At 44.7% G+C, this 13326-nt stretch overlaps 1 protein-coding gene across 2 annotated transcripts in view; it reads left to right on the forward strand.

Moving 5' to 3' along the window:
- The window catches only part of EIF3L (eukaryotic translation initiation factor 3 subunit L), a 28237-nt gene that overhangs the window by 651 nt on the left and 14260 nt on the right, over nt 1-13326 (forward strand). The window contains exons 2-5 of one of the 2 annotated variants that reach the window (XM_043562541.1): nt 257-305; nt 1210-1420; nt 5112-5191; nt 9534-9595. In XM_043562541.1, the coding sequence (XP_043418476.1) occupies nt 257-305; nt 1210-1420; nt 5112-5191; nt 9534-9595 (402 nt within the window). Of the gene's footprint in view, nt 1-256; nt 306-1209; nt 1421-5111; nt 5192-9533; nt 9596-13326 lie in introns of those variants that run through there. The other variant, XM_043562542.1, reaches the window with a different exon arrangement.

Raw genomic sequence — 13326 nt, forward strand, 5'->3', positions numbered from 1 at the left:
CTTAGCTCTTACGGTTTGGGCTGCCCCTTGTGAAACTCCGTTGGTTCCCGCGGCCCCTTGTGCTTTGCTCTACCTTATTTGCATCCGTAACGTTGTATCGCTGTCTTGTTTATTCTCCCTTCTCTCACAAGCGTGTGAGTTTCTCCAAGGCAGGGACTGTGTTTTATCCACTTAGTACCCTGCTTCTCCTAAACATTGTCGAACGAACGTTTTGGGTTCACGAATTGGTGACCGTTTCCGTCTCTTTCCTTAATAGGCTGCTTATGATCCCTATGCTTACCCAGGCGACTATGACATGCACACAGGTGAGACCATGGACTTGTCTGGCTAGCTAGGCACTTCTAGGGTTTGGCACCTTTTTGAAGGTCTCAGAACAGCTTTGACGGGCATCTGTTAAACGCTCTTTCTTCGTGGTCCTGGTGTGGAGTCAGTTATTAGTTCTCAGAAGGAGGGTGGTATAGAGCCTAATAAACCAGGTCTTTTTCATGTTCCACCTCCGCGTCTCAGAAGAGAAAGCTTACTATCCTGGATGTGGTTTCCTTGTCAGACTATTCGCTGAAGAAGAAAATCTTGTTGTGAAAAATTAAAGAAATTCAAACCAAGCCCAAGTGAAGTATTTTTGGAAGGTTTTGGGGTTGGGGTTTCCTGAAATGTAGTGAGTTGGTTTGACTTAGTCAGTGCCGTGCATTGTTGGAGGTACTTTGTCCAAGGTGTTTCATTTAGTCCTTAAAACAGTTCTATAAAGTACCTAAATTAAAGTTGTCTCCCTTTGGCAGATGAGAAAACAGAGCAGAGAAGTTTGGTAACTTGCACTGTTGTATTGGTAGAAAATGGCAGTCATTCATTCATTCATCCAAAAAATATTAAGTGCCTACTAACTTTCCCTTCCCACAGTCATCTTCTCTCTTCTAACACACATATAACCACATGGGTACACTGAGTACAAGGTTCTTGCCCTCTTAGGCTTCAGGTTCTAGTGGAGGAAAGAGATTATGAACAAACATATAATTTTAAGTAGTGGTGCGTTTTTTGAAGAAACCGCGTACCGGGATTGAGAGTGAGTTGGGGACAGTTATATTTCTGAGTGCTTAAAAGGGAATTATACCTGATTTGTAGACTTTAGTTTAGAGGATGGTCTTGCCCTTTTGTTTTGTAATGTATGTGGGTTTGAAAGCACTTGGTAAAGTATTTGTTCTGTCCAACCTTTAGGAGATCCAAAGCAGGATCTGGCTTATGAACGTCAGTATGAACAGCAGACCTATCAGGTGATCCCTGAAGTGATCAAAAACTTCATCCAGTATTTCCACAAAACCGTCTCAGATTTGATTGACCAGAAGGTGTATGAGCTGCAGGCCAGTCGCGTGTCCAGCGACGTCATTGACCAGAAGGTGTATGAGATCCAAGACATCTATGAGAACAGGTACAGACTGCTGGCTGAAATGACCCTCTTTCTAGGTGGACTGGTTTAGTGATGCAGCCCCTGAAAAGGGTGCTGTCTAATCACTTCTCTGTAAAGAGAGAGCCCAAGGGGTTTCTGTGATTCCTTGGGGGAGACATGTTACTTTGTTGGACTGTATTGTCAAAACTCATACAGGGTCTGGGGCGCCTGGGTGGCTCAGTCAGTTAAGCCTCTGACTTCGGCTCAGGTCATGATCTCACAGCTTGTGGGTTCGAGCCCTGCATCGGGCTCTGTGCTGACAGCTCAGAGCCTGGAGCCTGTTTCAGTTTCTGTGTCTCCCTCTCCCTCTGCCCCTCCCCTCCCCCACTCACCCTGTCTACTCTCTCTCTCAAAAATAAATAAACATTAAAAAAAACGGGTACCTGGGTGGCTCAGTACGTTAAGCGTCCGGCTTCGGCTCAGGTCATGATCTCGCGGTCCGTGGGTTCGAGCCCCACATCGGGCTCTGTGCTGACAGCTCAGAGCCTGGAGCCTGTTTCAGATTCTGTGTCTCCCTCTCTCTGACCCTCCCCTGTTCATGCTCTGTCTCTCTCTGTCTCAAAAATAAATAAAAACATTAAATTAAAAAAAAAAAATTAAAAAAAACCCAAACTCATACAGGGTCTAAAATAATAACACCGTGATCAGTAATTATAGCAGCTGTTACAGTAGTACGTGCGACCAGTGTAAATCAGGCAACGTTCAGAATGCTTTTCCTGTGTTTTACTCATTACGCTTCTCAGTAACCCCATGAAGTAGGTAGTATTGTTTTCCTCATCTTACGGATGAGGGAAACAAAGCACAGAAAGGATAAGTCACATGCCTGCTTGAGTTTTGAACCTGCACATTTCTGACAGCAGAGCCCAATTTTTAAATTACTGCACGACTTTTTTTCCTAATGTGTATTTACCGAGAGAGTGAGAGTGCGCGTGTGCAACACGCAAGCTTGGGAGGGAGATAGAGAATCCCAGGCAGGCTCTGCGCTGTGGGCGTGAAGCCTGACATGGGGCTCTGTCTCACGAATTGAGAGATCGTGACCTGAGCGGAAATCATGAATTGGACACTCACCCAGCTGAGCTCCCCAAGATGCCCCACATTACTGCACAACTTAATGCATAACAGGGTGAGCCACGCTTTGACTGGTTTTCAGGGGATTGCCCTTGTGTAATTGGCATTAGAGATGAGACAGGTCAGTCAGGGTCAGGATAGTCAGGAATGACTTCACCCAGGAAGCAGAATTTAAACCATTACTGAGAGGAGGGATGGACAAAACTGATAGCCAGAGGCTTATTGGATCAGTGAATAGAATTAATCCCTGAACTGTTTTTTCCTTCCTCCTCACATCTTCCTAGTTAAAAGTGTGTAGCTTGGTGCTGTCCCATAGAAATAATAATGCTCGCCACATGTGTAACAATTTTTTTCATCAGCTATGTTTAAAAAATATAAAAAGAGGGGCATCTGGCTGGCTCAGTTGGTGGAGCTTATGACTCTTGGTCTCAGGGTTGTGAGCTTGAGCCCCACGTTGGGTGTAGAGATCACTTAAAAATAAAACTTTAGAGGCACCTGGGTGGCTCAGTCAGTTAAGTGTCTGACTTCGGCTCAGGTTGTGATTTCATGGTTTGTGGGTTCGAGCCCCGTGATGGGCTGTGTGCTGACAACTCAGAGCCTGGAGCCTGCTTCGGAATCTGTGTCTGTCTGTCTGTCTGTCTCCCTCCCTCCATTCCTCCCTCCCTCTCTCTCTCTCTCTCTCTCTCGTCTCTCAAAATGAATAAAAATATATAAAAATAATAATAATAATAAATAAGACTTAAAAAATAAGTAAAAAGAGTACAAGGGGAATTAATTTTAATTTATTTCAACATCTAAAATATTACCACTCATAATCAGAATTAAACCGTTAATGAGTTATTTTACTTTTTTTAATATTACACATTTTAAATCCTATATTTTGTATTTATAGCACAACTCAATTTGTATATGTTGGAAATACTTGATCTCTGTTTAAATTTTCTTTTTTTAATGTTTATTTTTGAGAGAGATCAGGTATGAGTTGGGGAAGAGCAGAGGGAGAGGGAGACACAGAATCTGAAATAGGCTTCAGGCTCTGAGCTGTCAGCACAGAGCCCGACGCAGGGCTGGAACTCACAGACCGTGAGATGATGACCTGAGCCGAAGTTGGATGTTTAACTGAGCCACCCAGGTTTCCTTCTATTTAGATTTCATAACATTTACAGTTGAAAAATCAGATTCACATACTTAAATAATTCTAAATATACTTGAAAGTTTTCCAGAAACTGAGTTAGATATTGGTTTTTTTAATTAAAATTAAAATTTGACATTCATTTCTTTAGCACAATAATCACATGTGGCAAACAGAGTTGGAGCCAAGCGTGTGGTACACATTTCCATGGAGAATGTGTGGTGAGGAGAATATCTGGCGCTTTGGAAAGTATGTTCCTTTGCAGATGAGTGGGCAAAGGGAGGAAATGGTAAAGGAGACGGGGCAGAAAGAAAATCTCAATAGTATAGGCGTAGAGAGTAGTGTCAGGAAAATAGGTAGTAAGTCAGCAGAGAGAAGTGGCACAGGAAACCAAAGAGACTTTGAAGAAGGGAAGGGTCAACAAACGTTAGGTGTTCTGGTGAGATTGAGTCAAGGAAGGAGCCGGTTGATTTTGGCAATTGAGAAGTCCTGTGATCACCAGCAAGGTCCGTTTCAGTGGAGTGGCGGAGGCAGGAGCCAGATGGCAGAGGGTGAGAAATGGAGGATGACAAAGGAGAGGTAGCAAGTGTAGAGGACGTAAGTGTTGTGGAGATGCTTTGTGTTTTGTCGCATGTCTTGAAGCAGGAACTTGAGCATATTTCTGTGCTGAACGGAAAGATCTGGAGAAGAGAGAGAGGTGGGAGTTGAGGAGAGTGGGAGAAAGTGGAAGTAGCTCCTAAGGGGATCAGGAGGGAAATTGAACGGAAACCTCTTGTAGGGCTGTGAAGCATCGTGGGCAGCGGTGTTTGCGTGGGATGCTGCAGGTCTGTGATGGCATCAGACCACAACAAACAGACAGATTTGCTTCCAAGTTTGGAAAGGAGGAGGAGACACAGCGCTCCAGGAGAGTAGGAAAAATATTGCTAAGGGAGAAGGGTGGGAGTATCTAAAACAGGTATCAGATCAGGGAACAGCAAGCTGTTAAGTAAGACTGGAGTTCATGACACGGAGGCCGGAAATGATCCTGAAGAGCACGGTGGTTGCCTAACTGATAATTTTTTTTAGCGTTTATTTCTGAAAGAGAGACAGAGCGTGAGTGGGGAAGGGGCAGAGAGGGAGGGAGACACAGAATCTGAAGCAGGCTTCAGGCTCTGAGCTGTCAGCGCAGAACCCAGTGCGGGACTCACACGCGTGTACTGTGAGATCGTGACCTGATCCGAAGTTGGAGCCCCACTGACTGAGCCACCCAGCTGCCCCATAAGTGATAAAAAGGAGTGTTTACCGTATTGAGAAAAGTTGAGGTGCAGAGTTGGGTATAGGAAAGTTGTAGACGTGGAGGGCTTTGGCCCTGGCTTCGTTTCTGTGACGCCTTCCCCTTTGTGAGCCTGGGTCCTTATCTGTAAAATGTGAAGGTTTCTTCTTCTCAGGTCCTTCCTGTTTTGGACTTGTAGAATTTTTGTGCTTGGTTTTCAGCTGGACCAAGTTGACTGAAAGATTCTTCAAGAATACACCCTGGCCTGAGGCTGAAGCCATTGCTCCACAGGTTGGAAACGGTAGGTATGAGCTCTTTGTGTTCTGCGCGCTGGGTGGGATCCCGCGACTCAGGGGTCACTAGGAGGCTCAAATGATCTGTGCCTTTCACTCACTGTTTTGTTTCCCCAGGACTTCGTACACCTTAGACCCTTAGTAAAGAACTTGTTGAATGAAGGCTGAATAAACAAAGAGGGGACAGAGACCTCTCAAATGTGGTGAAGCTGAAATTGAGATCTTCGTCCTGACTTGTTTCCATTTTCCTCTGTAATTTTGGAGGTCATTATAGTCGCTTGGGAATGGGCTCTCTGGCAGCTTCCTTCCACCTTTCACTTTATGATGGGTTTTTTTTTTTTTTTTAATTTTTTTTTTTTTAACGTTTATTTATTTTTGAGACAGAGAGAGACAGAGCATGAACGGGGGAGGGTCAGAGAGAGAGGGAGACACAGAATCTGAAACAGGCTCCAGGCTCTGAGCAGTCAGCACAGAGCCTGACGCGGGGCTTGAACTCACGGACCGCGAGATCATGACCTGAGCCGAAGTCGGATGCTTAACCGACTGAGCCACCCAGGCGCCCCTATGATGGTTTTTTATGTATGGTGTGATGTAGGAAGATCCATCTCCACATTTTTACATGTGGATAACTAGCTGTCCTAGCACTAGTTTTCGAAAAGACTGTTTTTCCATTAAGTTGTCTTGGCACCTTTGTTGAAATTGGTTATCATGTAAATGTAAGGGTTTATGTCTGGACTCTCAGGCTTTTTGTTTTTTTTTTTAATGTTTTATTTTTTGAGAGAGCGAGCGAGCACGAGCAGGGAAGGGACAGAGAGAGAGGGGGAGAGAGAGAGAGAATGAATCTGAAACAGGCTCCAGTCTCTTAAGCTGTCAGCATAGAGCCTGATGTGGGGCTAGAACCCATGAACTGAGCCGAACTTGGATGCTTAACCCACTGAGCCACCCAGGTGCCCTTCTCAGCCTTTTTTTTTTTTTTTTTTTTTTTTGGTTTATTTATTTTGAGGGTTGGGGGAGGGAATCCCAAGCAGGCTCCACACTGTCAGCGCAGAGCCCGACGCGGGGCTCAAATTCATGAACCGTGAGATCATGACCTGAGCCGAAATCAGGAGTTGGACACTTAACCGACTGAGCCACCCCGGCGCCCCTAGACTCTCATTTTAACTCCGTTGATCTATATGTCTTTCCTTATGCTTGGGCCACACTGTCTTGATTATTGTAGCTTTGTGGTAAGTTTTGAAACCAGAAGTGTAAGTCCTTCAACTATGTTCTTTTTCAAGATTGTTTTGGTTCTTCTGAGTCCCTTGGATTTCCATATGAGTTTTAGGATCAGCCGGTCAGTTTTGGCAAAAAGCCAGCTGGGATTTTGCTAAGGATGGTGTTGACTCTGAAAATAGAATTAGGGGTATGTTGCTTTTATATTTAAGTCTTCTAATTTATGGACATGTAGTGTCTTTTCATTTACTTAGCTCTGTTTAGAAGTCGCTCTCGGAGAGTTTATTTTCTGTGGTGCTCAGACCTTTTTCTTTGTTTAATATACTGCCTATAAGAATGTAACATTGTGTGTATTAACCACAAAGTCCTGTAATACAGTTGACCCTTGAACAACATGGGTTTGTACTGGGTGCGTCTACTTATACGTGGATTATTTTCGCTCCCATACAGTACTGTAAATGTATTTTCTCTTAAAATTTTCTTAACGTTTTCTCCTCTACAGCTTACTTTATTATAAGAATACAGTATCTAATACACATAGCATACAAAATATGTGTTCATTGACAGTTTGTGTTATTGGTAAGGCTCCCAGTCAGCAGTAGGTTATTAAGGTTCAGCAGTCAGATATCTGAGGAGTCAGAAGTTATTTGTGTGGGCTTTTGACTGTGCAGGGGGCGGTTCTTGCCCCTAACCCCTACATTGTTCAAAGGTCAGCTGTGTATAATTTTATAGGAAAGTAATCACAGGACCTAATAGTGAAAAAAGAGATTTGGTATAAAAATCACCCCCCTCCCCTTCCATCCTCAAGTCTTCAGTTTCTCTAGAGCCGTCGAGTGCTACCACTTTCTTTTCTTATCTTTCCCATGATGGTCTATGCATACATAAGCAAATAGGAATACCTCTTTTGTTTCTTTTTTACACAGACTAAATGTCATTTCTTTCCCTTGAAAAAAATTTTTTTTTTAATTTTTTTTTAACGTTTATTTATTTTTGAGACAGAGACAGAGCATGAATGGGGGAGGGTCAGGGAGAGGGAGACACAGAATCTGAAACAGGCTCCAGGCTCCGAGCTGTCAGCACAGAGCCCAACGTGGGGCTCGAACTCATGGATCGTGAGATCATGACCTGAGCCGACGTCAGCTGCTTAACCGACTGAGCCACCCAGGCTCCCCGAAAAAAATTTTTTAAATCATTTTTTTAGTTTTTTTTTTTTTTTTTTTGAGAGAGAATGAGAATGAGTGGGGGAAGTGCAGAGGGAAGGAAAGAGAGAATCCCAAGCAGGTTCTGCACTGTTAGTTTGGAGCCCGACATGGGGCTTGAACTCACAAACCGTGAGATCATGACCTGAGCCGAAACCAAGAGTCAGATGCTTAACTCACTAAACCACCCAGGTGCCCCTCCCCTTTTTTTTTTAAATGTTTATTTATTTTTGAGAGACAGTGTGTGTGTGAGTGGGGGACGGGCAGAGAGAGGTGTAGACAGAGGATCAGAAGCAGGCTCTGTGCTGATAGCAGAGAGCCCAGTGCAGGGCTTGAACTCATGAACCACGAGATCTGTGACCTGAGCTGAAGTTGGATGCTTAACTGCCTGAGCCACCCAGGGGCCCCTTTTTTCCTTTTTAAAGTTAATTATATTTTTGGAGCGTATTCTGTATCTCCAGGATTTCTTTTCTTTTTTTCCTTTAATTTTTTTTTTAAATGTTTATTTTTGAGAGGGGCAGAGAGAGAGGGAGACACAGAATCCAAAGCAGGTTCCAGGCTCCGAGCTGTCAGTACAGAGCCCGACACGGGGCTCGAACTCACAGACCACGAGATCATGACCTGAGCTGAAGTCGGACGCTTAACCGACTGAGCTACCCAGGTGCCCCTGTAGCTCCAGGATTTATAAGACCACCCCCAGGTTTGGTGGTTGGTATAGTTGTGTCCACAGCTATGAAGGTTTACAGCAAATGGATACAGAGCAAAATCAGCGAGGGGAAAGAAGACATAGACAGGAATCTAACGGAAACCAGGTGCATGTTACCAGCAGTCCCTTCCCGTGGAGTCACATGGGATGTGCTGTTCCTCGAGCAAGCAGGGAATTGTGACGTGTGAAAAGTTGTCTGTCAGAGAGACTACTTACAGACTTGGTGTCCAAGAATTTTATTGGGTGTTGGTTATGTGGGCACATCCTCTGCCTAGCACGTACCAAAATTCCAGACCCCCAGAAGGAAAGCAGGAGTTCAGCATGAACCACTGTTGCACAGTTTAGGCATAGCAGACCACTCTTATCCGGGTGGTGAGGACCTTCCTGAAATCCAGGTTCCTGGATGCCAGCCAAGGACCAACTTTACTAGCCAAAGGATAGAAGTCTCACGCCTGCTTTGTTAGCTCTTTCCTGCTCAGTGTCAGTATCCAAAGAACCAACCCACCCACCCTCCCTCCCTCCCTCCCTCTCCCTCTCTCTCTCTCTTTCTTTTCTTTCTTTCTTTCTTTCTTTCTTTCTTTCTTTCTTTCTTTCTTTCTTTCTTTCTTTCTTTCTTTCTTTCTAGTGGTTGTATCATATTAATAGGATAAATTCTTTAAAATAGGATTTGTGGCTCAGTCAGTTAAGCATCCAACTCTTGATTTTGGCTCAGGTCACAATCTCTCGGTCATGGGATTGAGCCCTGAGTCAGGCTCTGCACTGGGCGTGGAGCCTGCTTGGGATTTCCCCCTGCCCCCTTTTTCTTCATCTCCTTCTCCTCCCCCCTCCCCATGTGTTCTCTTTCTTTCAAAAAAAATAAATATAAAAAAATTAAATAGGATTTCTAAATAAAAGATACCCATATATTTCCGATTTTGATAATGTGACATTGCTTTCTTGGGAGCTGTTACTATTTATTTATGTGTTGGTTTATTAAACAACTGGATGGCAAAATATCTTAAATGATGACGGGAAATGAGTCTGAATGAGATGAAGATGAGATTGAAAGATAAAACAAGGTGAATTTTCTTGTTGCACGTATTCTTGGGGTGTAAGTGTTAAAATTTAAAATGTAGATGTCGTTTAGTTTTTTAAATCCTGTTTATCCCTTTACTCCCTTCAAAGGAGCTAGAACTGCCTGAGGACCCGGGTTGTTTGTGGATTACTAAAGCACCCCTTTGCCATCTCTTTCAGATGCTGTCTTCCTGATTTTGTACAAAGAATTATACTACAGGCACATATATGCCAAAGTCAGTGTGAGTATCTAAGTGTTGTTGGCTTTGTTTTAAACTGTGTGTCGTTTTTGCGTTTGGAACACAACCACTGGTTTATATTGGTTCGGTGTCCAAGAGTGGTTGGCATGTGTTCTCAGCGTTCTTTTAAGACATAACGGGGGGGGGGGGGGGCGCCTAGGTGGTTGAGTAAGTTAAACGTCTGACTTCGGCTCAGGTCTTGATCTCACAGTACGTGGGTTCGAGCCCTGCGTCACAGTCTGGAGCCTGCTTCGGATTCTGTCTCCCTCTCCCTTTGCCCTTCCCCTTGTTCACGCTCTGTCTCTCTCTGTCTCTCAAAAAAAATAAACACTAAAAACATAGTAATAATAATAACAGAGGGAATGATTGAATCTAGCAAGCTGGGTGTCTATTCCAGACAAACCGTAATAGGTGATAGCTTTGCTGTCCGTTTTAATGTCTCCATCCCCACAGTTTCTGACTTGCACTCATCACATTGATTGGGTTGTAGGATGCCACCCTAATAGTGTGTTCCTGAGCGCCTTAATTTTTTTTTTTAATGTTTGTTTATTTTTGAGAGAGAGAGAGAGAGCACAAGCAGGGGAGGGGCAGAGAGAGAGGGAGACACAGAAGCTGAAGCAGGTTCCAGGCTCTGAGCTGTCAGCACAGAGCCTGACACAGGGCTGAAACTCATGAACTTTGAGATCATGACCTGAGCTGAAGTTGGATGCTTAACCGACTGAGCCACCCTGGGGCCCCCTGAGCACCTTCTTCTGTCTCTGCCTGTGATGTCCTTGCTTTTTTTTTTTTTTTTTTTTTTAATTTTTTTTTCAACGTTTATTTATTTTTGGGACAGAGAGAGACAGAGCATGAACGGGGGAGGGGCAGAGAGAGGGAGACACAGAATCGGAAGCAGGCTCCAGGCTCTGAGCCGTCAGCCCAGAGCCCGATGCGGGGCTTGAACTCACGGACCGCGAGATCGTGACCTGGCTGAAGTCGGACGCTTAACCGACTGCGCCACCCAGGCGCCCCTGTCCTTGCTTTTTTAACTCCAGTGCATTGCCGTGGAGTCTTCGACTCTGAAACATACATGAAATTGTCACCGTGTGTCAAGCATAATGCTTGGCACTTGACATGCATCTGTATTCTAATCCTCACCGTAATCCTGCAGAGCAGGCAAATTGAGGTGGTTTTTCTCAAATTCATACAACTAGTAAGTGGCCAGACTCCTTGAACTCAGGCCTGTCTTATTGGAGTACCAGTGTTCTTTCTGCCACACTCCCCCTACTTTGGGCACCTGTTTGATTCTTCTCTGATTTCTGAATTTTAGAATGACCTAAGTCTCTTAAAATACGATCTGTACTATTTATACACATGATGACTAAAAATCTATATTATTAGCCCCAGTGTCTCTAAATCCATACTTGGATATCTAGCTACCTATTCCACGTCTCCAGTTGGTTGTCTTTCTGGTCATCTCATCTCAAGTGTAACATACCCCAAACTGAAGTTTTCTTTTCCCTTTAAACCTGTTCTTCCCATGTCAGCCAACTCGCAAATAATACCACCGTGCACCCAGGTGACTTGGACTGAAAACCTTGGCCTCTTTCTTGACTTCTGTCTCACTTGACTTCTAGCCTTGCAGCAAATCCTGTTCAGCTCTATCTTCAACATACTTCTTGAAACCACCCACTTATCACCGCCATCAGTGCTGCTATCCTTGTTCAATGCATTATCGTCTCTTGCCTGGACTGTGTAGCTGCTTACCTGGTGTCCATTTCCACTCTTCTACTAGAGTTTATTCTCAGCCTGGTAACCAGCACGATCCTTTTGAAACATAGTCTCACCAAGTCACACCCTGCCTCCCAATCCTACCGTGACTTGCTATCATACTTAGAATAAAATCCCAAGTCTTAGTCATAGTTCTGCTTGATCTGGCTTCCCCTCCTTTCCTGGGCTCCTGGCCATCCTCGGGCCATCCTCCTGGCCACGCTTCAGAGCATATGTACATCACTAGCTGACATCGTATTATTTGTTTACTAGGTTTTTGTTTGCTACCCCCGCTAGAGGGTAAAACTCCACCAGGGCATGGACTTGATCTTGTTCACGGCTGTAATCCTGTGCCTCGTCACTGATGGTGACAGGCTGATTGTTGGAGCATGCGTGTGCACGTGTAAATGAAGGAAACTGGCACCATGATCTGTCCTTAGAGTATTTCTGCCTGCTCACAGTTAACTCAGTTCTCGTCCCCCTGAGGGGTCAGCTTGACCTGACTAGCGAGCTCTTGCTTTGCCGTGGGAGCCACCGGGAGTGCCGGCTGGAGGCGTTCCCGTTGTCAGAGTACGGCAGGGGCTGTGCTTTTCTGGCATCCCAGTGAGAGCTCTCACTACTTTATGTGAGAGAAAGTGAAGATTCTCTCCTACACTTGATGCTTTGGCTCAGGTACTATGTGAGCCATGCTGAATCTAGCTAGCCTATATAACACGGCTTTCTTGGGAAGACCATGGCATCAGAACCCATAGTACAAGTGGTTCTACCACGTCCAGTCTTACCTTTGGTCTGTAATAAAGATTCAGCAGAAGCTTATTGATCTTGTAACCTCTTCATTAGGTACCACATGGGGTACATTCATATATATGGCCAGTGTTAAATCTTGTGGGGGCGTTTCATTGAAAGAACACTTAACCATATTGGGCACTTTTACGACATAGTCTCATTCTACAGAGACATTGAGTACCTTGTCAGAAGCTCAGTAAGCAGTGGGGCTAAAACTCCAGGGCTGTGTTCTTTCTCCCCCATTACAGATAGCATCGTGTTATTCCCCAGCTCAGAAGCCTTCAGTGGTTCTCTGTTGCCAGCAACATGAAGTCTAGATTGGGGGTCAGCAGCCTTCACTATAAAGGGCCAGATAGGTTTTTTTTGGCTTTGAGGCCATCATGGTCTCTGTTGAATGTGTTCAGCACTGCCTTTGTAACAGCCGTAGACAGTGAGTGCAGGGCTCTGTTCCAGTTGAACTTTTTATTGACAAAAAAGGTGATGGTGGATTTACTGACCCCTCTGGCCTAGATTTCTGTTGACCTGAAAGACCTCTACATTCCTGGCCTCTTCTAGTCTCGTGTAGCCTAGTGTAGCGTTATCTGCTCTCACCATTCTTTGAGCACTGTGACCTTACCTTTTTGCTTTTGTTAGTACTTCTGTCTTTCTTTCCTTCTTTTTTTTTTAATGTTTGTTTTTGAGAGGGAGAGAGGGAGACACAGAATCTGTAGCAGGCTTTATCTAGGCTCTGAGCTACCAGCACAGAGCCTGACGCTGGGCTCAAACTCATGAACTGTGAGATCATGACCTGAGCCAAAGTTGGGACGTTTAACCAACTGAGCCACCCAGGCGCCCCAGTACTTCTGTCTTTCTGCTTCACTAGATCTGCATGCTTGTTCTGTAATGGTCAGTTGGGGTTGTTGCCGTAAAACCTGAACATTACGGTCTGATATTCAGTGCCCCTTTGAACTGCTCTAGCTCTTATGGTCTTCCCTCTGACTTGAGTGCTCTTTGCATCCTCAGAAGGAGAGAGTCACCGTCAGTTCTCATGGGTCTTTAGCCGTCATGGTAGACCATGAGTAAAATACATATATTTTATTTCTTAATATTTATTTTGAGAGAAAGCACTCATGCAAGGGAGGCAGAGGAGCACAGAGAAAGGGAGGGAGGGAGGGAGGGAATCCCAAGTAGGTTCCATGCTGTCAACACTGAGCCCAGTG

Source organism: Prionailurus bengalensis, chromosome B4 (assembly GCF_016509475.1).
Source record: "Prionailurus bengalensis isolate Pbe53 chromosome B4, Fcat_Pben_1.1_paternal_pri, whole genome shotgun sequence".
Taxonomy (NCBI): domain Eukaryota; kingdom Metazoa; phylum Chordata; class Mammalia; order Carnivora; family Felidae; genus Prionailurus; species Prionailurus bengalensis.